Genomic DNA, 25,455 nt, shown 5'->3' with positions numbered 1-25,455 from the left:
AAAAATCCCTTATTTGAATACTTAGAAAGAAAAACACGAAACAGTAAGGTCCAGATGAACGATTCGAACGATCGTAGTTGAATAGTGTTTGGTTGTTGAAACTTCAGTAGTGCTTTGTCTTACCGTGCCGTTTACTTTTTTCTGTACCTTTAGCGACAGTTCTATACATGTCACAATACCGTCTTCTTCCTCCTTCTCCTCAGTAGTGTCTCAGTAGTGATGGTCAAATGTGATTATGACGACGGTCCAGTCAAATCAAACCTAAAAAATCTCCCCCACCCTCATCCTACCTGTATGTCCTTCCACACCGGGATCTGCGTTGGCACCCAGATGGGCTTCCAGATCTTCTTCCAGTCCGGTTTCCAGATCAACTTTTTGCCCGGTTTCCAGATTTTCTTCCAACCCTCTTTCCAGATGAGTTTCTTCTTCCAGAATCCCGGATCCGGGTGGTGCTCCTCGTGATGTTCGTGGTGGTGGTGGTCCTCTATGACCTGTTCCACCGGCTGTATGTGTGGGTCGACCAGGGGTTGCACTTGGAGGTTATCTATCAGAGGAACTTCTTCGTGGTGATGCTGGTGCTCATCGAAGGTGATGGGCACGGCCGGCGCCGGGTAGTCGTAACCGATTCGCTTCTGGGCGCCAACCGTTTGGTCTTGCACATTGCTGTTGTGTGTTTCCTCGGCTTTCTGGTCGATGATGGCTTTAGCACTAGCTAAAGTGACGATTTGTAGCAATATGCCGAGGGTGACCTGTAATGAAAGTTGGAAGGAGTGTGATTAGTTGTATTTGCTGATAAGAGTTCTTGAAATACAGCTCGTGTAAAATTATGGTTCTTCCTAGTTAACGGAGTCGAGTTCATGATTCCGAATGTTACCGTTTTTCCGGATTAATAGCCGGGTGTACTGCAGCAACTGCTCAACAGTTACAAGTACCACCACTAATTCGCCTTCGAAAACTGACTTGCGACATTCCAAAATTCATGATTTTGTAAAACAAAATGATTCTATAATCTTGTACCGACTTTTCGAACCCTTTAAACAGAATACCCTCTTCAAATAAGTGTAATCAGTTTAATACATCTTAATTCCGCCCTGTTATGCATATCCTTTGACAGATACGCGTATTTCGACTACAACTTGTAATCTGGATAACTGACACTAAGGAATATTATATGTGGTAGAAATATGAAATCCGGTTTTATGTTAAACTTTTAATGCATAAGTGTAAAGGAACAAGTCACTGTTTTATTTTTCAAAAGTAACATTTATATTTCTCCGAAATAACCAAAATATCATTGAAATTGAAATATGTTTTCGTATGGTGAAATTCTTATAATTTCGAAGCTTGCTGCTGGTATTACGAGTGTTTGAGTTTGTCCACCATAAAAACAAGAGATCTGTTATCTTATCTACATGTTTACGCAGACTTAGCAATGGATGAAGTATTTCTCCAGTTAGCCTAGTGATTAAGGCTACGGTTCGCCAATCCGGGGACGGCGGGTTCTATTCCTGTTCCGGTCGAGAAAATTTTCTCGTCTAAAATGAAGTATTATATCTGTGGTATTGATCTTCGTAGGCAAATTGCTTAACTGGTCGATGTAATCAAAGGATTAGCAAATAGAAATACACTAGAACTGCAATGGCGCTGTAGTCACTTTTCCTATTTAATTACTTTAATAACTTTAATTGTAATAATTGATTTTTTTTTGTGTCCGTCTTGTAGAGGATCTTTTGTTTCGGTAAACAAAATTTATTTGACACTTCTAGTCCCACTACTGACGCTATGAGGGCGTAGCAAACTAGATGTTAGTCACAAGAATAGTCGCGACATTGGACTTCTGTGGCTAGTTATTCTAATGGTTAGCATGATATATGCTAGGGTGTCCATTTCGCCCCGTACCTTTCCTGCCTGCCCTAAAAAACACACGGTTTACAATTCATTGTTTCTTAACAATGAAGACATTCTATCTGATAAGTGTTTCTCTGTTATACAGTCCTAACATTTCCATTTGCTTAGGTTGTCCATTATGCCCCTAATCCCCCTACTGATATTGTAAAGCGGATATTCCCAAAGTGGGCGAAATCGCCCCCCAGGGGGCGAAAATCAGGCCGAAGAGGGCGAAAATTTGAAATACCAAATTTGGGGGGCGAAAATACTAAATAAGGGGGCGATTTTTTAAATATTTGAGAAATATCAAAAATATTGAATTACTAGTTCAGAATGTCAACTGTATCATTAAATCTCCCTGACATTTCAAGATTTTTTGTTTATAGGACTTGGAAATGTTTCGAGACCAACTAAATTTTACAGTATTTTTGATGTTTATGTGAACTTTTTGGCAAAATTCCAAGAAAAAAAGGCTGCTACACGAATTTCCGAAAGAATTCCTAATGATTGAGAAACTCCTAGGCAAAAATTCATGATTGATTTTTTGTCCAAGTTATGAAAGGAAGAACAAAACTTTCTTATTAAGTAAAAATAAGAAAGTTTTGTTCTTAATTTATATGAGTTTTTTTAATTGAAACTTCAATCAAAAACATGACACCTAAGATGCATCTAGAACACTTTTCGGATGAAGGTCGTCACATATTGTTTGAAAATATATCAAAGAAGCTTCCAAGAGAAATTTCAAACATTGCTAGTGAAATGAGCTTTTTGAAAATTTTCCACAAATACAGCGTTGAATTCTCTCAAAAGCGAGTAATAGCTGCATGTCTGTGTGGTGGCATGCGCCACACGGTATTACTGCCGAACCCTCAGGCAGGGTTCTCAGCATACGCTGAGTGCACTGAGCAAGATAGGGTCTGAGCGATGTACAAAATAGGAGAATAAACCAGTTGTTATCTTACTACGAACTTGTTCACACGTATTTTTATTATCACCAATCGAAACCTCCAACTACGGTTTACTGTACTTAGCAGTGTCGACGAGGTGAACATTTTTTTCAACTTTCCGTGCTTTTCACGACCGCGGCGATAGTGCTTTTGGCGTGAATTTTTCGGCCACAATATAAAGGACGGCGTTTACACCCGGTGTTGCAATCAACTGTGGCAATAGGCGGTAAAATCGACGGACCAACACTACCGACTCTCGCGTCGCTTCAGCTGTCAAACCGGTTAAACTGTACATTCTGGTTTGTGTGCGGCGGAGGTTTCAGGCTCGGTTTCGGGATCGAGTGCAGTTGCATTTTAGTGCATTTTGCTGTTGCTGTTGGTGTTGGACGTGGTGGTTGCTGGCTGCTGCTGTTGGTGCTTTTATTGGGCCGGTGCGGTCGGCAAGATTCAACGACCTTTTGCGGATTGATGACCTGCGGTTTTCGTGGAGACGATTTGTTTTCGTCCAAGGAGCTGCTTTGATCGTGCCACTGAGGGGTAAAGTGTTGCTGTTGTTGTTGCGTCGGGTTTTTGACCTTGCCCGTGGTGATTTTGCTGTTGCTGTGCTGCTAGGTGCTACCGACGAGTGCATCGGATTTTGTTGCAGTTTTCCGAACCTGCATTTTGGCTTGCTGTGCTGTGCTTGGCCGTCGGTGTTTTTAGCGGTGAACTTTTGGTTGTTCATTGCGGTGTTAGCAGGTATGTGATTTTGTTTTTATTTATTTTTATCAGTGCTTTAGTGACTTTTAATCGTCGTGACAATTCAGATAAATTTATTGTTTTTTTTTTGTGATTTTCATCCTTTTTGACTGCTAGGATGTCTTTGACTACGACTACTGAGCCTTATGTGCCAGGTACGATCCCTTTTTCCCAGTATTTGGAGCAGCTTGAGTTTTTATTTGAGCACAATAATTACTCTGCTGACAGGTATAAGGTATCCTTTTTAGCCGTTTGCGGCACAGAGGTATACAACCAAGTCAAGCTTTTGTTCCCGGGTCAGAATGTTAGGGACTTGACCTACAAGCAGATAACAGATGAACTTAAGAAGAGATACGACAAGAAAGATAATGACGTGATTCATACATATAAATTTTGGACCCGTAGACAGGGACAGCACGAGAAATCTGAGGATTTTGTGCTGGCTGTGAAGCAATTAGCTGAGCTGTGTGGTTTTGGGGATTTTAAGGATCGTGCCATTCGTGATGCACTTGTGATAGGCACGTATGATCGGCAGTTACAGAAAAGGTTATTTGACGAAGACGATCTGACAGCTGCTAAGGCAGAAAAACTGATCGTTAATCAGGAGCTGTCGACCGACAGAACTCGTTTTGTGAACCGTGATGATGATAAGAGGGTCAGTGTCGTAGCCAGATTGGGCAGGCGTCCAGATCGTGGTCCAGCCAGGCAATCTTTTCGTAGCAGGAGTGGAAGCTTTGATCGAAATCGACCTTATTACGATCGAAGCAGGAGCGGAAGCAGAAGATATGAAGACGATGACCCTGACAAAGTTTTCAGGTGTTCCTTTTGCCACAAGCCGGGACACACTAAGAAATTTTGCTTTAGGTTGAAAAGAAAGAGCCCGAAGAAAAGTCCTAGGAAAACCAAGCCATTTGTAAAGTTTATTAGTTCACCGAAACCTTCAACCTCCCATACTTCGGGACTTTTTAAGCGGTTGAAAAAGGACTTGGCTTCCGATTCCGAAGATGAGGATTCTCCTTGCATGATGATCAACACTAGGAATAAGGTAAATGAACCATGCTACGTAGAAGCATTGGTTCAGAAAACACGTCTCACTATGGAAATCGACTGCGGTTCCGCTGAAAGCGTGATTTCCGAGACTCTATTTTTGAGAAATTTTAGAAAATATCCCATAGAGGACAGTCGTAAAAGATTGTATGTTATTGATGGTAATCGACTTAGTATTTTGGGAAAAGTGAGGGTCACGGTACGCTTGAATGGTATTGCGGAAGATCTTTATCTGGTCGTGCTGCAGGGGGACAAAGACTTTGTGCCGCTCATGGGTCGCAGCTGGCTGGACGTTTTCTACAGTGGATGGAGAGACACCTTTTCGCGGCCAGTGGTACCAAATCGACGCGTGAATGCTTTGACGGATGCTGATGCGAGAGAAGAAGCTGTTGAGCAAGTGAAAAGTAAGTTTCCAGAACTTTTTGACAAGAAACTGTTGAATCCTATCGTTGGTTTTGAGGGTGACCTGATTCTCAAAGATGATTCACCTGTATTTAGGAAGGCGTACGAGGTACCTTTGAGGTTGAGAGATAAGGTTGTCGAGCATCTCGATGCTTTGGAAAAGGATGGTGTTATTACACCAATAGAGGCCAGCGAATGGGCTTCGCCGGTAGTTGTGGTGATCAAGAAAGATCAAGGAATTAGGCTTGTCATAGACTGCAAGGTCTCTATAAATAAATTGATAATTCCTAATAAGTATCCATTGCCATTACCGCAAGACCTATTCGCTGCACTTTCTGGTTCCAAGGTATTTTGCTCTTTGGACCTTGCTGGAGCATACTCCCAGCTTTTGCTCTCGAAGCGTTCCAAAAAGTTCATGGTGATCAACACCATTAAGGGCCTTTACGTGTATAACCGCCTTCCACAGGGCGCATCGTCGAGTGCCGCGATATTCCAAAAAGTGATGGACCAGGTACTTAAAGGGTTGGATAACGTATTCTGTTACTTAGACGACGTTCTAATTGCCGGTAAGGATTTTGAGGACTGCAGAAAGAAGCTTTTTTTGGTCCTAGAAAGGCTGGCTAGGGTCAATATAAAAATAAACTTCAAGAAATGCAAGTTTTTTGTTGATAATTTGCCTTACCTGGGCCATGTTTTGACCGACACAGGTCTTTTACCATGCCCAGATAAAGTACAAACTATTCGCGAAGCTCGCGCTCCACGAAATGTTACGGAACTTAAGGCTTTCTTAGGTTTAATTACCTATTATTCGAAGTTCATACCAAATCTGTCCTCCCGGATCAGAGTCCTCTATGGGCTTTTGAAAAAGAACGTACGTTTTGATTGGAATGCTGATTGTGACTTGGTTTTTAACCAATGTAAACAGTTTTTGCTAAATCCAAATGTTTTAGAGTACTTTGACCCTGACAAGCCTGTGATTGTGGTAACGGACGCATGCAACTACGGCCTTGGAGGAGTAATTGCACACGTGGTAGATGGAGAGGAAAAGCCCATTTCTTTCACTTCGTTTTCTCTCAACGACGCGCAGAAAAAATACCCGATTCTTCACCTAGAGGCGCTAGCTGTCGTTAGTACGGTGAAAAAGTTTCACAAGTTCCTCTATGGGAAGAAATTCACGATCTACACTGACCACAAGCCACTGATTAGTATCTTCGGGAAAGAAGGTAGAAATTCTATTTCAGTAACCAGGCTTCAGCGCTACGTAATTGATCTCTCGATTTATGACTACGACATAGTCTACAGGCCGTCAGCAAAAATGGGGAACGCGGACTTTTGTTCACGATTTCCGGTTTCGCAGGAGGTTCCCAAGGAGTTAGACCGCGAATACATCAAAAGCCTCAACTTTACTGGAGAGTTTCCGCTGGACTACAGGAAAATAGCAGCTGAGACAAGGACGGATGAGTTTCTGATGCGGATCATGAAGTATTTGCGAGAAGGCTGGCCAGATCGCTTGGAGAAAAGGATTTCTAGACGTTTATTCACATTACCAAGACCTGGAGGAGGTTAACGGCTGTATACTCTTTCAGGACAGAGTCGTGGTTCCCGAGCGTATGAGAAGAGACGTTTTGAAGTTATTACATAAGAATCATTCCGGGATGCACAAAATTAAGCAACTGGCCAGGAGAACCGTGTATTGGTTCGGAATGAACAGAGATATTGAGGAGTTTGTCAGATCTTGCCGCATCTGCCAAGAAACTACAGTATTGCCTAGACGTCCACCGTATTCATCTTGGATTCCCACAAAAAAGCCTTTTAGTCGAGTCCATGCCGACTTTTTCTTTTTTGAGAAAAAGGTTTTCTTGGTGGTCGTGGACAGCTATACCAAGTGGGTGGAGGTTGAGCAGATGAAGACAGGTACTGACAGTAAGAAGGTGATAAGGGTTTTTCTCAGCATCTTCTCTAGGTACGGGTTACCAGACGTTCTAGTCACAGACGGAGGACCACCGTTTAATTCTGAGCATTTCATCAACTTTTTCAAGGAACAGGGGATAGTTGTCATGAAAAGTCCGGCTTATCACCCGGAAAGCAACGGTCAGGCTGAACGTATGGTGCGTTTAGTTAAAGATGTCTTAAAAAAGTTTCTTCTGGACCCTGAAACTAGAAAACTGGACATGGACGACCAAATCTCATATTTTCTTATGAATTACAGGAATATTTGCTTAGGTTCCGACAATACCTTTCCCTCCGAGCGCCTTCTTTCATACCGACCAAAAACAACGTTGGATTTGATTAACCCGAAGCACAGTTTTAAGTACAATCTAACAGAACCAGACAAGGGTCACAATGATGCATGTTTGACTAACGAAGACAAAACTCATGACCTATTGACTAATCTGCGTAACGGAGATTTATTATTTTATAAAAATCCAAACAAAACCGATATTAGACAATGGCTACCGGCTAAGTTTATAATGTACATCTCTCCGAACGTTTTACAGATTTCACTGGGCGGCCGGATCGTTTCGGCGCATAGACGTCAGCTGAAGATCCCTGAAGACTCTCGCCGCCTGCCCATTCGCCGTTTTGTTTTGAACGGAGAGAGTTCGACACAGCTTTCAGCAGAGCCAAGCAATAGCAATAACGCACGCAACAGCAATAAACGAAAAAGGGGTGAAGAATCCATGTCTGAAGATTCCGATTCAGACTTTTACGGCTTTGCGGCTGACTCCTTTTTATTTGAGGAGATTTCCCGGTTTGATCGGCAATCGTTTCAGAGTTTCAATTCTACGGATCCTGCAACAACCTCTGAACAGCGGGCTGTCGAAGCTAATCCTGAAGGGAATGTGCAACCTACATCGAGTGCTACAGTAAATAGGCATAGTAAGAGAAGAAACAAAAAGCGAAGATTGCATGATTATGTTTACTACTAAGATTATTTAGTTTTCGATTATTTAAATTTGAATTTTAAATTGTTCTATCGATCATTAGCATGAAATTTTGATTTTGTGAATTAGTAACTAATAGTTTGCTGTCAGAAATTAGCAAAATAGTAAACGGAAACGAAAATGAATTTGATTTTAGTACTGTAGCATGTTTTGACCAAAGGGGAGAGGAGCTGTGGTGGCATGCGCCACACGGTATTACTGCCGAACCCTCAGGCAGGGTTCTCAGCATACGCTGAGTGCACTGAGCAAGATAGGGTCTGAGCGATGTACAAAATAGGAGAATAAACCAGTTGTTATCTTACTACGAACTTGTTCACACGTATTTTTATTATCACCAATCGAAACCTCCAACTACGGTTTACTGTACTTAGCAGTCTGCATATCTACTTATTTGACAACACAAATTTCTACAATGCATGGGAAGCTGAATTGACACACATCCCAGGCTTTTCATAATTTTCAATTACTGAGCAACACTGACTACATTTGGAAAATACATATACAAATAAGGGGCCCAGATGCAAAGGGGTATAAGTGGTCATTTTGTCGATTTTGAACTAAGCTTATTTGAAAATTCTTCAAATTTCAAGCCTTCATGAAATTTTTTAAGATTATTTTTACGTTGATTGGAAAAATTACAATAAATAGAGTAAAAACGTGTCGATTTTGAAATTCCATACATTTATTCGAGTTGTAATTTTTGCATCAACGATATTTTTGTAATTGTTTTTTAATTTCCCACCTGTCCTATTTGAGTACTTATGACTAAACATTACTGGTGTTGAAGAACCCCCTTTTAGAATATTGGTGAAACATCTGGTTGAGTTTAACGAGTGTTCGTAAATGTTCACAGTCCGTTCTATTTTGCTCGATTTTGTTCAAAACTATGTATAGCACGAACATGATTTCAAGATGCCTTGTTTTTACATGCAATAACGCAATTTTTTTTTTTTCAAATGCAGACAATCAACGCATTTGCATTACAACTCAATGAAAATGAGAGCGATACTAATTTAGGTACATTAAATATCAGTGTTACCATAATAGTGCCAAATAGTGGGCTATTAACGGCTCCCGGTTAGCAATTTTTTAGCCTTTTATCATGGAAAAATTCAATCTCACTGACTACTTAGGGGGGCGAAAATGTTTTTCTCAAGCTCCAAGGGGGCGATACCTCCTAAAAGTTTGGGAAACACTGTTGTAAAGAGAGCACATAGAGAAGCAAATTAATGTCAACATCGTTCAATTGATCGTTTTTGATAGTACGGAATTTCTTGATTGTTGAAAATTATTTCGTCACTAGCCTGCGTCTCAGCCTAGTGTGCTGTACTTCTACAGTTGATCACTGAAAGCTTACTCTGCAAATTATCATTCTGCATTTATATACACAGATAAAAATAATGAGGTTTACACGACATGTAAACTTCATTTTAGTCATGTAAACTTAGTGTTACGATGGTTTACATGATATATCATGTAAATTTGTGTTATATGTCATGTAAACTCTCAGAGTCATGCTGAATTACTTGACATATAATGGAAGTTTACATGATATTTCATGAACTTTACATGATATGTCATGTAAACTTCTGCGATATCCCACGCTCCAATTATGTGCATCATATGTCACAGAATTTTACACTCTTTTTTCGATCTGTGTAGTGTATGTAATTGTATATTGTTTGGCAGGCACGAAGGTAATCTATGCCCAAGGAAGTTCTTCAAGTGTTCTGTTCGATTTTTTTTCATTCCAGAGACGTATCCGTATACGTAGGAATTTGTTTCAACGCATTGCCGAATGCTACAGGCAAGCTGAGCTTATCTGGAGAAATTTCGAAGGAAATCTCGTAAGGAATCCCTGAAGGGATTTCGCTTGCTCTTAGTGTGCTTCAGATAACACCCTGGGAATCGCGGAAGGATATTCTGAAACAATCTCTGAAAAATGCTCCTGAAGAGAGAATTCTTTTTTTATCTAGTTCATTTATTTGGGGCTCAATCGCGTTTAACGCTTTACGGAGCCAAAGTTTAATTTTTGTATGATATGTTCAAATGCAATCTTATATACCATAGGTAAAGTGAGGATAAACTTTATTGTTATTTTTCCAATACATGTAAAGGAATAATATCAATGAAATCTCAATACTTTGCCTCACTTTGCCTAGGGTATAACTTTTTCCACAGCCGTCGGATCACTTCGCGGTCTTCGACAAAGTTCTTTGGCATATAGTCACCTACAATAATATAAAAGGGATTATTTATTAAACGCTTACAGCGCCACCTAGCGGCAAAATTCGAAAACTTAAAATTTCTGCATACATTTGGCCAAGTTTTCCCATACAAAATTCAAGCGTTTTGAGCGCCCCTTTAGGCTCAACCGATTTTGCTCAAATTTTGAACGTAGCTTCTGGGAGTCCAAAACAACTAATATAGGAGGTAAGACTTGGCATTTTTCGAAATTTTTGTTTTTCTTATAAGTGTGGGCCACCCTAACGGGCATGTTGGAAATCATCCCCAAAGCGAAGTTGATTGCTGCCAGCTCAGCAACATAAACCGAACAAGGTTCCTGAAGTTTGCGAAAGGCGGTGAAATTTTCATTGAAGACACCGAAACCAGTGGATCCATTTCTGCGAGACCCATCAGTGAGGAATCTCTTACAGGAATTGACATTTTGGTACTTTTCGTTAAAAATGCGAGGAATAGATATACATCGAAGTTGATCTGCACAGATCGTAAAAAGAATGTAAAATTCTGTGGCATATGATGCACATGATTGGAGCGTGGGATATCACAGAAGTTTACATGGCATATCATGTAAAAGTAATAAAATATCATGTAAACTTCCATTATATGTCATGTAATTCAGCATGACTCTGTGTGTTTACATGACATATAACACAAATTTACATGATATATCATGTAAACCATCATAACACTAAGTTAACATGACTAAACTGAAGTTTACATGACGTGTAAATCTCATTATTTTTATCTGTGTGGTATTCCATGAATAGTAGACTGGCCCAAATACCAACATGTACTAAAATTCCACGGGGAACCCTCTAGAATCGTGCCTTTGGATGAGAAGAACAATCTGTGGAAGATTCAGCTCAATCGGTTGAAAACTGAGCTGGCGCAAATGAGTTGAAGGTTTGTATGGAATGTTCTGTCCAAATATATGGGAAATTGGATGACCTCCAGTCTCCCATACAGCTCGCCGGTTTGGCGAGTTTGATTTGGCTCAGAATTGAAAGAATAGTAGTTGATACCCTAATGAACAACTTTGTAAAATACCATATCATGATAAAACCTCATATAGTTGTGGTTTTAGTCAACGAAACCAGGATGAGGACATCTTCCCCCGTTTACTCTCGTTTGTTATATGCATCACGTGTTGGTCGGCCGTAGCTCTCGCGCTACATCATAGGCAGCTATGTAATTCTTCATTGTCTCGATACTCACCCACGTGCGTGAGCAACGACAATGAAGAACAACATAGCCGCCTATGATGTAGTGCCCAAGTTTCGAACGGCAAACACGTTCTGCATGTAACAACCTAGAGTAAACGGGGGAAGATATTCTCATCCTGTTTCCTTGGCTAAAACCGCAACTAATTTAAGTTTGATCATGATATGGTCTAACACAAAGTTGTTCATTAGGGTATCAACTACTATTCTTTCAATTCTGAGCCAAATCGAACTTGCCAAATCGGCGTGTTGTATGAAAGACTGGAGGACATCCAATTTTTCATATATTTGGACTGAACATCCCATACAAACCTTCAACTCATTTGCGCCAGCTCAGTTTTCAACCGATTGAGCTGAATCTTCCACAGATTGTTCTTCTCATCCAAAGGCACGGTTCTAGAGGGTGCCCCGTGAATTTTGAAAACTTTTTTTCGCGTCAAACAAATGTGGGCCGGTCTAATGAATAGCTTGTTTCATGGACAGATCGTATTTAACAGAGGAATTGTCATTAGTGAAGTGTACACGAGGAGGGTTATAACTTGGTAGGCTTATGTCAGATGACATGTAGAACAAATAGATTCTCATGAATTTTGATTGAGTGTTCAGTGAGCATTTCTTCGAAATTTTCAATGACAAGTGTGTTGCTCACTCCACACTTGATAAGTAACCTTAGCAAGAGCTCCCAGAAGCGGTTCTGAAGAGGTTTCACCCCTGCCAGGACCTCTAGGCTCGCATTATGCGTTGAGTGCATGCAGCCAAGGGCAATACGCAAACAACGATATTGAATTCGTTCCAGCTTTATTAGGTGGCAGTTTGCTGCTGAGTGGAAGCAGAAAGAGCCATACTCAATAACAGAGAGAATAGTCGTTTTGTAAAGTTTTATGAGGTCTTCCGGGTGAGCACCCCACTATATTCCGTCAATTGTGCGTAGAAAATTGATACTTTGTTAACATTTTTGCACCAAATACTAGATTTGGGTATCCCAAGTGCCTTTTTAATCGAACCAGACCCCAAGGTATTTCGAAGTCAAAAACTGGTCGTTTTCTATTCCCAAAAAAAATTAATTTCAGTTGGGCTGGGTTCCGCTTTCCAGAAAACACAACCAACTGAGTTTTTTGCGGAGCAAATTCGATCCCCAAATCTCTTGCCCAGATTGACAAATTATTTAGAGAATGGGAGAATTCTTGATGAAGTTCCTGAGAGAATCCTTAAAAAAACTCCTAGAGGAACAACAGAAGAAAAAATGCTGGTGGAATCGTTGGATGAACTTGATGAGGACTCCTGGAGGAATTCCTGAAGGCTGCAAAAATCTCTAAAGCATTACAAGAGAAATCTCTCCAGCAATTTCGAGAGAAATTTTTCTGAAGCTTTTTTCGTAGGAATCTTCAAGGAATCCCCGAAGAATCCATAGACACATCACTGAAGAAGAGGAAACCATAGAGAGGCATATGAAGAAATTGCTGAAGAAATTCCGAGAAAATCACACAGAAATTCCTACAGGAATCGTTGAACAGTTCCTGGAGAAATCTTTCATTTTGCCCTCACTTCATGGCCTGTGACCTCAGCCTGGAAGCCACTGAGCGTTGCAACAAATTTGTTGGTATAAGTGATCCTTGAAATGCAGAATCTGAAAAACACTCACATCTTTTCCAATGATTTTCGGCTCTTGCAAAATAAGCATGGTCCGTGATCCCCGGGAATCACCGAGCTTTGCAGCGCCAAAATACCGTAATAAATACTTCATGAGTCGCAGAATGTGAAAACTCTTGAGAAGCTCTTGAGCTTCTTGAGAGATTTACATGAACCATAACTCCAGAATGGAAACCCCTTAAGTTTACAACACCACTATATTGTAGTAAGTACTCCAATATACGAGTACTGGAGCCTCGTAGCCGTACGGTTAGGGTCACCAAGCTTCTAATCGCACCATGCTATATGGGGCGCGGGTTCGATTCCCACTCCGGACGATGAAACTTTTCGTGAGAACAGTTTCTTCTCCGTATCCACTGGTGCATGCTCCATATGTCCCTTATCTAGTGTTAAGTTTCATTCAGTCTGTACAGCTTCTGGCTGAAGACGGTGTCCGTGTCTTTTTTTTTTTTTCTTAGAGTCGCTGAATCCTAAAAACATTTACGCTTTCTCCTTGGACTTTCGGTGCTTGCGAAATCAGCATGACCCGTGATTCCAGCTTGGGCATCACTTAGCTTTGCAACACTACTACATTGAAAATGGCATGGTAACCCGAGCAAAGACGGATAACAAAATGATAACACGTTCTGTTACCTGGTTATCATTCGTTTGATAATTGAGTATGTTGTCATTTAGATTGAATTAAGAGTTAACATAACAAAAATGATAACTCAAATTTACTCCACGAATACCAAAATGATAAGAAGTTAAGTTATCATTGAGTTCAAGTTGATAACTAATTGTGTTATACAGTATTTTATTCAATATTACATTTAGTTATCAAAATGAAAAATACGGCTGATTGATAACAGGTTTTGTTATCATTTAGTTATCATTCATTGCTATTTTACCGACCAAAATAGTAAAAATCTACTTTACCGACATATTTAGCAGTTGAAAAAAGTTTCTTATAATTATAATAATTATATAATTATAAATATAATAATTATTCATGTTTTCAACTATTGCACCCAGTGGGTGGAGGCTTTATTAATCTGCAAGCGTTGAGTGATTGCTGCACCTTTCTCTCCTTGCTGTGGGTAGATCCCAGAAAATACCAGCAATTTGTTGCATTCGTGCTGACAGAAATCAACGATCTCACACAACTCGATGCATGGGGCTGGTTACACTAGTTTACAGCATTTTTGAACTCGGTAAGCTGATGATCATTTTTGGTGTAGAATCATGCCCTGAGTTCGAAAACGCGAAAAAAATTACAATAAAGCGGATTTTTTTTTCGACTTTCCATACAAGGTTGATGATTTGAAATCGTTTTTTGTTCTATTTTTAAGCAACGCCGCTCACTTCACACCATTCTCCGTAATCAATGCTTCGATTGAGCTGATTTTTTTACTGTAACTCGTCTACATATGATATGTCAAATAAACGCTGAGAAATAATTTTTAAGTTGTATTTTTCTTTTTGAAAAAAAAAAATACATTTCTTCATTTATTTTTGAAAAATTTGCTAAAATTTAAGGAGATCGTCCTCGAAACTCGCCAATATCTTGAATTTCATCAATCTGACGCAAAACCAGCATTCAGATGATCGAATGGTATTATATTCAGCTTTTTATTTATTGAAAAAGATTTAAAATTGGTTGAACAAAAAGGAAGATATTTGAATTTTATTAAATTCCATATTTTAAAAAATTGTAAAACTCGATATTGAGCTAAAACTTAAAAACTGCTCTACTTTAAATTTTTTAAATCACGGTTTCGAAATCAGCGCTAAATTATGCTTCAAAAATTTTGGTCGTTGACAGAAGTTCACGACTTTCGTTTTATTTAGTCAACTAGTGTAATTGGCGGGGCATCATGTTACTTGTGTCAGTCCTTTGCAAAGTGATCCTTAACCGGATACAAGAGAAGATTGACGCAACTCTCCGACGGCAGCAAGCAGGATTCCGTGCCGGACGATCCTGTGTGGACCATGTTGTCACACTCCGTATCATTCTGGGGAACAAATCAATGAATTCCAAGAGTCTCTCTACCTGGTGTTCATTGATTACAAACAAGGTTTCGACCGTCTCGATCACGGAAAATGTGGGAAGCCCTCAGGCTCAATCATCGGTCTCATTGAAGCACAGTATAGGGCATTTTCGTGCAGAGTACTGCACAACGATGTCCGATCCCATCCGGGTCGTTGCTGGAGTGAGGCAAGGATGTATACTATCACCGTTACTGATCCTTATCATAATCGACGAGATTCTGGTAGGTGTGATTGACCGTGAACCAAATCGTGGATTGCTGTGGCAACCCATTACTATGGAGCACCTAAATGACTTCGAACTGGCTGATGACGTTGCTCTATTACCTTGTTGAAAGTGAAAGGTCTTGGTTTTAGGTGTGGCCGAGATGGATCTTGAAACAAGGAAACATGGGTTAGTATTCCTAATCTTTTATTCGATGCACACTGGTTTGAAACAGAAAGGACTAGGGTTCGATATTGCATGGTCAATATCGGTATCATTTCTTGACGTTCTCGTTAAGGGATCCGATTTTGACTGAAAAAGGAGCGTGTTAACAGCGGAAGCTATCAATCAGAATCCTTCCTTGCGATTATGTTGAAAATGACTGTAACAAAACCGAATACTTTATAACTTCTCAATGGTGATAAAGTAATACGACATGCACTATACAAAGGACACGGGGTATACCACAATAGATCAAATATTGGTCGCAGTGGTTATGTCCGGAACAAAGAAAAAAAAAGCACATCGAATGTAAATTTAGCAATTACAAGTACTCTTCGATATAGCGTACAAAAAAAAACTCTTTGTACGTTACACGAGTTTCCACTAAAAGCCATTTCGTTTTTAATGCTTCGATATAACCAAATATAATAAATTAAAAATATGACCCACTCTGGCTCAGAACTGGCGAACGCATTTTACCGAAGGCAGCGACACGGTTGACTCGCGGTCGAACTAATTTACTGCAGCTAACCAACGGGTGACTATGATTGTAAAAGAAAAGGATAAACAATGAAAACTTTGGACAAGCTCCAGACGTCATATTTTTGGTGCTCCGAAGTACCGCATCCAACTGTGTGGTATAGGGCAGTGCATGAAATTATCTCCTTCTCTTTCACTCTTACAGAAATTTTGTAAACAACAAGGCCAAGAAACGTCAAAATCCCATACAAATTCAAAACAGTGCAGTGCCCTATGGTCCACTGCACGAATATATGCTGGCCTGCTTACTCTAGCGCGAAATTTGACGTTTGAGCGGTGCCGACACCGCCCAAACGTCAAATTTCGCGCGAGAGTAAGCAGGCCAGCATATATTCGTGCAGTGGACCATACATGAATGCAATTTTTGTGCAAGTTAGTTATGTTAGGTTACATTTATGATTTACGATAAGAATCGGAGATCGTTTACTTAAAGCCCGGGCATAACTCAGAGTTTTTCGTGGGACATTACTTTCATAGCTACTCTAGCCCATGTTCCACAAGGGTTCTGTCCAAGATTCTGTCTTATGATGATTTCCTCATGGGATATTCCGAGAACATCAAGTTGTGAGTGCGTCCAGATTTAAATGCGTTACTCTCCGATTCGTTTTATGTAAATGCATACATCCAGAAACACAAAGCTTTGGCGTAACCAGAACAATCCGGCATAGCAAAAACCCACATCTCAACCGAGATCCGAAAAGGCCCTACTGATTAGATTTGGTTGGTATAGCCAGCATTAACAATAACACGGTAGGGTTTAATGCTAATATCCTCTTTATAACGCAGATCGAAAATTTATACGGCACGTCTGATTCAGTAAGCGTTCTGATGATCACAGTGGGGAGTTGTCCGGACCTTATTCCGTGCATCAACCCATATGAAGATTTATAAAAAAGAACCTTCATATAATTCCCATATACTCCAGAAATAATCAAGTTTTATGCTCTTTTACATGGAAATTTGACCTTGAATTTTTGCTTTGACCTACGATTCTCTCAAATGACGTCTACTACGCAACAAAAAATCATAGCTAACTCGATTATATTTGTTGAAATGGTTCGATTTCCCGATGCAAGTACGCTGTCGTCAAACGAATCTGTTCGCCTTTCGATAGTATGGAAAATGCAAGAGTGGGTTATCTTGTACTTAAACATCTTTGATATAACGTACACTAATTTTTTTCCCAACTTGCGCTAATTCTAGGTAAAAAGGCTAATGCTGCACCAATACATTGATTTGGGTTATTTCGTTGTTTTTCTGGGAGTTATTACTGGAAAAATAAAATGTTTCAATGTTGTACGTTATATCGAATTCGCTATATCGAGGGTACGTTATATCGAAGATTACCTGTATTAACTCGCTAAAAGCAACATACACAAATATTTTAACATGAGAGTCACACCCCAAAATATTCTCCTCAGTGCTCGTACGAAAGTATGATTGTTAAACCAATTCACCAAACAACACAGCCATCAGGCTTTTAATTGCACCCCTCGATCGTTTAAAAACCGTTTTAAACTCATATCATTTCCATACCAAATGCACCGTATCGTTTCAACACAAAACAAACACGTCGCCGTAGTAGATAATAGCCACCATACTAATGGGATCCCTAATTTGTAGTGCGCTCAAGATTTGCGGCTATTGGAATTATATAATTCCGATCAAGTCGGACCGATAGGGCTGCCTGCACGCGTTGTTACAGTTAGAGGGATCTCACGTGGTGCAACCTGCCTGCGTTTGGAAGAAGTGGTAAGTACTACGTGCAAATGCGTGGGTAACCGGCAAAAAAAAAACATTATTACACATGCAGAAAGTCGTGCTGACGGCACGGTGTCGTGATGCACTATGAAGAATAATCCACCGGCTTAGCCATTTATCGGACCGGCGTTTGTTGTTAGATATTTACATGTAATTACATAAAAATATCACACTATTTGTTTGTATGTTGGCGACGCAAGGAGTTATTATGTGAGATTTTCTTGGAGATGCATTTTGAATAGAGCTAGATCGGCTACAAATAGCTTCGCTACTTTTTCTGTATTTCATACAAAATAGTCAATATTGGAGAACTGACTCTAAACCATTCAAAACCGTTTGAACTCAAATTCAGAATCTTCAAGTTGGATTCAAATCGTAAGTTTGAATTTTATCGAAACGGCGTGAATCTCCTTTTTAAGTTCAAGTTCTACTTGTAGACTAGTAAAGTTTCAAAAGAATCATTGGATTTCAGATTCCTATTGTCATTTATTTTATTTATTTGATGTTATCATCGAAAATGTTGCTTGATTTCAAAGTGTAACATCTGATCCGGGGGATAATCGCGTTAGCCAACTTTGAAAGAAACAAAGGGCTCAATAGTGGGTCCTATCAGGGCACCAACTTTGTTGGTGATTGTTTTACGTTTGTGCAGGTTTTTTTCCCGCACATGACGCATATTATTTTCTTCTAGCTCTACTTATGTTTTGATCCATTTAACAACACAACACTCGATTCTTCACCCTGTCCATCGCGCGTAAATCGTGGTAACAATGGGGCGCATTTTCCAATTGGGAGCATTTCTCGGGCGGTGGAATTGTTACGCGTTGAGCTGTGCGCTACATGCAAGGTGTTTACATTATTGCTTTATAATTATTTCCCTTTTCCTGGTGCGGTATTCAAAGTAACGCAGATTGTCACCAGGGGTTGCTTATGAAGGTATTGTCAAATGAATCAATTAAGGTTAATTAAACCTTAATAATTTTATTGATAGGATATTCTTGAAAACAAAAAAACTAATTCAACGGTTTTTAACAATCATTTGGCAAATTGTTGGCAAATGCTATTCAGAAAGTCATCGAGCTCAATCCTAAAATGAAAGATATACATTAGTATGGGACACGCTTGTATGGAAAAAATAAATTCTCGCTCCAGTCGACTTCTTAGATCCCATTTAGGTCCCATATGAAGTATACAAAATTTCAGCGCAATCGGCGAAACTATAATTTAGCGCAGCAAATCAATCAATGCTTCTGGTAGAAAAATCATTTATGAAACTTTCCTTCGAAGACCGCAAAACAATTGGATGCTTGTGGAAAAAGTTATTGATTTATTACCGATTAGTGATCCAACGAACGGTTTTTTTATGTTTTATCAGCAGCACAGTTACCATTGGCGTATCTAGGATTTTTTCCCAGGGGGTGCCTGGGGGGTGCCAGTTTCAGTGGCTTCCAGGTTGTTTTGCTTTTTTTTGCAAAAAGAAATATCGATCTACCTTCAAGTTCTTAGTACATTGATATACTACGTCACAGGACAAATAAGCCCGAAAATTTAAACGCACTATATTTTAAAGAACAGTTTTTTTTTTATTTTTAAAAATCCGAACCGTTGTACTGACTTAACACTCTCGCCGCCATGTGAGGTTTGAGAACTTGATAACTTGATAACCTATAATAGGGTATTGTACCATTTGGGCAGGTGTACCTATTTTGGGCACTTGCCGCTATAACTAAGTCAATTTCAAACCGATTGATTTAAATTTTTGTACATAGTTAGATACTGTACGTGTCTAACTCTATACAAAATTTCAAATCAATCGATTTCAAATTGACTTAGCTATGGCGGCAAGTGCCCAAAATAGGTACACCTGCCCAAATGGTACAAGACCCTACATGGAATTTGTATTTTCAGTTTGAACTTTACAATCATCACAACCCCGTTGTGAATTGAATATATTGATTGAGAATACATTTTCAGAGCAATTATTAGAAGTGTAAATCACGGAAACTATCAAATATCCACAAATTTGCGTTTAACTTGTATTCATCGTGACATCTTCTTTGTTTTATTGCATGATAACAACCCTTATGAAATAGTAAGAGTTTTTTTCTACCATGTTGTGGAAATTAAGCCACTGCGTCCAATAAGCTGAACTTTTGTAGCATTGAACTTGTAAAATCAGAATACATATTTGTGAGATATAAGTTGTACTGAATAAAGCTGTGATAAAGAGAATGATCACAGCAGGCGATATAGCGCATTTGAATGTGATGCGAACTGTCAAGCAGACAATGTTAGCATCCCTGCTTGCGTAGCAACAACTCCAGGCGTCACCCAACCGCGTTCATTCTTGCGACTTGCGAACCAACGTCAGCCTGGGTAAGTTGTGTGTGCTGCACGTGAGGGGTGATTCCTTCCCAGAGAAATCCCAAACTCCACATTGGCGAATTCCTGCCAGTTTTTCGTTCAATTGCGAAAAAAATCGAACCAATTTATTATTTTGCTGGGAGGAATCACTCTTCAATTTGCATGCGAAAGTGAGAAAATTACGACAACACAAAAAATAGAAAAATGTGGCGTGGTATTCATCGTGGGCTCCGGATGGTGCAAGCTTCCGGATGATTTTTTGTGCTTGGACAATTATCGAGGAAGAAATAAAGCACGAGAAAAATAAACCAGCAGCAGTAACTGGTAAGGAAAAGCTATAGTGATTCTGTTATTTTGTGCTTACAGCGTGTTGTTTGCCGTGGGGGAAAACCTCCGGTAATGACCGCTGCCGAAAAGCAAGGTTAGAAAGATCCTGTTGTTTTGCTTCGCGCAAATGTCGGATCGGAAGCTTACAGCAAGTTGTTTGCCGTGGAGGAAGAATCCTTGGAAGAATCCCGGAAATGTCCGCTGACGAAAAGATAGGGTAGAAAGATCCCGTTGTTTTGCTTCGCGCATATGTCGGATCGGAAGCTTACAGAGTGTTGCTTGCCGTGGAGAGACAGTCCCGGCAATGTCCGCTGACGAAAAGCTTGGTTAGCAAGATGGCGTTGTTCTCTTTCGTGCAAATGTCGGATCTGAAGCTAACATCGTGTTGTTTGTCGTGGCCGATAAATCTTAGCAAAAAAGCCGATAAATTTTACGCAAAAAAAAATATTAGAAAAATCCCGTAGTTTTGATTCGTGCCATTTATCAAAAGGTGTCGTCAATGTCGGCTAGCCAAAAGAAGGATTATGTTGATGCAGTTTGTTTTCTGTGGCTAGTGTTTCAATGAATGACAATGCTTTATTCTCTTCATCTATAGATAGATCTATAGATTATATATAATGTATTTTATCAGATATCTCGAATTTAAACGACGGAGCAATGGGATAAACTCGGGTATAAGATTGAATAAAGACTCAAAGAGCAAGATTTTTTTTTCAGAACCACCCAGTACCAAAGCGGTAATTTTCTTGAATGTTACAAGTATAGAGCCTTGCATTACAAACAAAACTTCAACAAAATCACATAAGGTTTTAAAGCATTGCCCTCAAAACTATTTTGAGAGCAAGGACGGCTGTATCGAGCGACCCCGAACGAGAAGAGAAGAGAGAGAGAGATAATGATGACGTTACTGTGCAAGCTACCATTGCTCGTCGGAAAACATCATTCCTACAATTAAGTACTTAAATGTTCGATCTTTTTGGAAAACAAAGTAGCAGCAGCATAGTCAGAATGGTACCTCACAATGAAAACAGTATTGGGCAGCCATGGCAGCAGCTGCAACGTATGCAGAGTTTAAAATTTTCATTTTCAGTGAGTGAAATTCAACGTGTATTTTGACGATTCTCAACTGAGGGTTCAAAATAAAATTCATTTTGGTGAATGAATTTTTTCACCTATTCATTCATTTTTCTGTCACTGACAATTTTCACTGAGAAATAAAGCTGGACCGTAACTCCCGATGATACTTCCAATTACCTCAAAACTTGTGTATGTTAGTTAATTAGAATATTAATTATGTTCTCTATTTGTCCATTAAGTCGGATTGTGCGTCAGTTAATAGAAATTGGACATTTTACGACGTGCGAAAAAATATTCGTGACAGAGAATTGAATGAAAAAAAGAGAGGCATTCAGCTGACAATGAACATGACCAAACACGAATGAAAAAAATGAGAATGTCAATCTTCACTTTCAATCTTCGATTTTTTTTTACTCTCTGAACGTATGTGACGATGTAATATAACAGTTAATTATCAAATATAATAAATAAAGAATATGGCCCACTCTAGGACTGAGCTGGCGAACGCATTTTAGTGATCGCAGCGACACGGTTGACTCGCGGTCGAACTAATTTATTGCTGCAAAGCCGCAGGTGGCTTTGATTGAAAAGAAAAACGTGACAAACAATGAAAATTTTGAACGAACCACACACGTCAATTTTTGATGCTCCAAGGTTTCACGTCCAAAATTGTGGGATTTTGTGGATGCGATTCAATATGGGAGTTAGGAACACGGTAGGTACTCCAGCAATTATGCGATTTTGGTGTAGACCTTGGTGTAGACACCATCTTATCAGAACAGGCAACTCAAACCCAACGCCATTTTCACCGGTCCCTGTCCCAGCAAGTGTTCTGAAGGGAATTTCTGGGTGAATAAGTTTTCAACTTGGTTTTCAAACAACACCAATGTTGCGTGGAACCCTGACCATTTTATTCTATAAATTGCTATTATGTAACGTAAATTCTTACACCAAACAGAACGAGTTCTGTAGATTTGGAACCTCTGGGAAGCTCACGGTTGTATCGAAACCATCCCACCCAACCGATACTCATCCTAGTCTGTTTTAACTGATTCACGGCCGGCCCAAGGCAAATTTCAACGTGATATACCCCGAATAACGAAAAGAACCCAACGTACACGGTAGTTCTGATTCATTAACCATTCTGATAGCCATTACAGCTCAAAAACTGTCCGAAGCTCATCCATTGACCGGTGAGGAAAAAAACTGAAGTGGTTTCCAAACACACAAAGCGGGAAACGAGTTACTCTCTTTCAATTATGCTTTCAATGAACGATTGCGGTTTTCTAAATTAGTACTTAAAAATCTTTGTAATTATGTTGAATGGTTGTAAGTAAATACTCCAAATTGAGATAGGGAAATTCAATTTTATGTTAAAAATGTGTAAAACTTCTTTAGAGTAGAAGAAGGATGTGAGATATAAGTTGTACTGAATAAAGCTGTGATAAAGAGAATGATCTCAGCAGGCGATATAGCGCATTTGAATGTGATGCGAACTGTCAAGCAGACAATGTTAGCATCCCTGCTTGCGTAGCAACAACTCCAGGCGTCACCCAACCGCGTTCATTCTTGCGACTTTCGAACCAACGTCAGCCTGGGTAAGTTGTGTGTGCTGCACGTGAGGGGTGATTCCTTCCCAGAGTTTGCACATCCTTTGAAAATTTCATCGGGAATTACTTTGGAAATTTCTTTGGCAATTCCACTAGCAGTTTATTTGTTTTTTTTTACTTCATTAGCAAATCCTTTGAAATGTTTTCTCGGAAGTTTCTTCGCCAATGTTTTAGTAGTTTTTCAAGCGATGTTTTGTTAATGTAAACAATTCTATTGATAATTGCTTTTTAAAATTCTCTAATTTCTCTTCAGGCAATTCCTTTGGGATTTCTTTTAGTGATGCCTTTGCTGATTCATTCGACATTGACTCTGGGAACATCCTCACATTTTTTTTTAAATGTATTCGGCAAGTCATTCTACTTTTTTTCGATTTTCGTCGATTTTTTGGACTTCCATTTTCTATGCCATGAGGTATTTCTTCACCAATTCTTTTGAAAACTCTTTCGGAGGTTCTAAATCTAAATCGCCTCTATAATTAAAATAGAAATTCTTTAGACAACTTCTTCTTGATTTCTTCAGTAATTATGTAAGGAATTCCTACAGCAGATGATTTCGGAACACCTTGGGTATTTCCGATGTTACTTGCATTGAACATTTATTTGAGACTTTTATCAACTTCGAGGCCGTGCGGCTAGAGGCGTCAGTCATCTGGACGTTTCGTAAGCCTCGGAGTGTGGGTTCGATTCCCGCTCCAGTCGGGGAAAACTTTTCGTCAAACGGAAATTCTCCACTGGGCCACTGGGTGTTATGTGTGTTGTCCGTTGTCATATGTTAGTGCTTGTTCAGTCTGCACAACCTCTGGTTGAAGACGGTGTAGTGTCTTTTTAAAATAAAAAATCCTTTGGAAATCTTGAAAACTTTTATTATTACTTAAGGAACTTCTGCGGTAATTCCTTTGGAAATTGATTCGGCAATTTTCTTAGAGATTTCCTTCGGGAATTCCTTTGAAAAAAATCTCTGGCGGTTCTTTAAAAATTCTGCTATGCAATCACTTTTGGAATTCTTTCTAAATTTGCATCGTAAGTCTTTGGGAATTTCTTCAAAATTTGTTTGTGGAAATTTTTATACAATATATTTTGGAAATTTATTTTGAGATTGGATTCGGCCAATTTCTTTAAAAAGTCTTACTATTTTCATCAGGAATTCTTCTGGGATTTTTTTTTATTCATTCTTTTGGCATCTACTTTAAAAGCTCTAAGATAATTTTGATGGATTTTTTTCCGGCAACTTCTTTGGGAATTTGTTGGGAATTTTTTCGTGAATTTCATAGGATTTTCTTTAAGTAAGTCCAGTTGAGAATTTCTGAATATCCAGTTCAGCAATTTTTGGAAGCAATACATTTAATTACAATTGCATTATAAAGAATTCCAAAAGTAATCACGATAAAATTGCCTAAGAAATTTGCAAAATAACTGAAAAAGAAATTGCTAAAATAATTACGGAGGAATAGTCATTGAAATATAGAAAAAAAAAACCCAAAGGAATTGTTGATTGCATTCCCAAGAAACGTAACAAGCTGAATATCAGTTTCTTAAACTAAAGTTTGCTCATGAGTGGCTTCTTCCTCTCCTATGAAGCTTAAATGTTTGTTGTGTTCCAATGAAACTACCGTAGAAATTTTCAAAAATAAAAAAAAACACTATGCCGAAGGAACCCTCAAAGAAATGGCCATACTGCGGTTTAGCAAATACGGAGCCGTGTGTTCTCGAGTCCCACCAGAACGCGATTCGTTTTTCACAAATTCATCTCTCATTTTGTCAATTAGCAACATTCTGTGCCTTTTAATTAACTACAAGTTTTTCCCGTACATTCCTATAAAATTTCACTAGAGTTTTCTGTAGTATACCTCCTAGAATTTCTCTGGAAATTCCAACTATTCCCAAAATTCGTTTAGGGATTCCTCTGGAGATTTCTATTGGGATTCCTTAAGCTAGAATTCCTTGAAGAAGGCCAAGATGAGTTCCAGGTGTAAATACCATGATTAATTTCTAGAGTAATCCATGAATTCCTGGATGAGTCTCTAGATTCGCTTATGGACTTCTAAGAAGTCCAACAAAAATTTTTTGGAGAAATCTCAGATTTTTTTAAGATTCCTAGGAGGACACACCGAAGGTACTTCAGCAGATTGTCTTTAATAATCCCAGCAAGTTTTTGAAGGAATCCTTGGAAAAATCTTAGTAGAATCCGTAGAAGAATTCTGGGAGGTATTACAGTAAGAATGACTGGAGGAGTTCTAGGAG

At 39.3% G+C, this 25,455-nt stretch overlaps 1 protein-coding gene across 1 annotated transcript in view; it reads right to left on the bottom strand.

Annotated features, from left to right (window-relative positions):
• Positions 1-25,455, bottom strand: part of LOC109429077 (uncharacterized) — a 75,861-nt gene that overhangs the window by 10,203 nt on the left and 40,203 nt on the right. The window contains exon 2 of the mRNA XM_029859151.2: positions 291-749. Coding sequence (XP_029715011.1) covers positions 291-749 — 459 coding nt within the window. The remainder of the gene's footprint in view (positions 1-290; positions 750-25,455) is intronic.

The sequence above is a fragment of the Aedes albopictus genome, chromosome 2 (assembly GCF_035046485.1).
Source record: "Aedes albopictus strain Foshan chromosome 2, AalbF5, whole genome shotgun sequence".
In the NCBI taxonomy this organism is placed as follows: Eukaryota; Metazoa; Arthropoda; class Insecta; order Diptera; family Culicidae; genus Aedes; species Aedes albopictus.
Note: the sequence above shows the minus strand (reverse complement) of the source record. Positions and strands in the feature narration are given on the sequence as shown.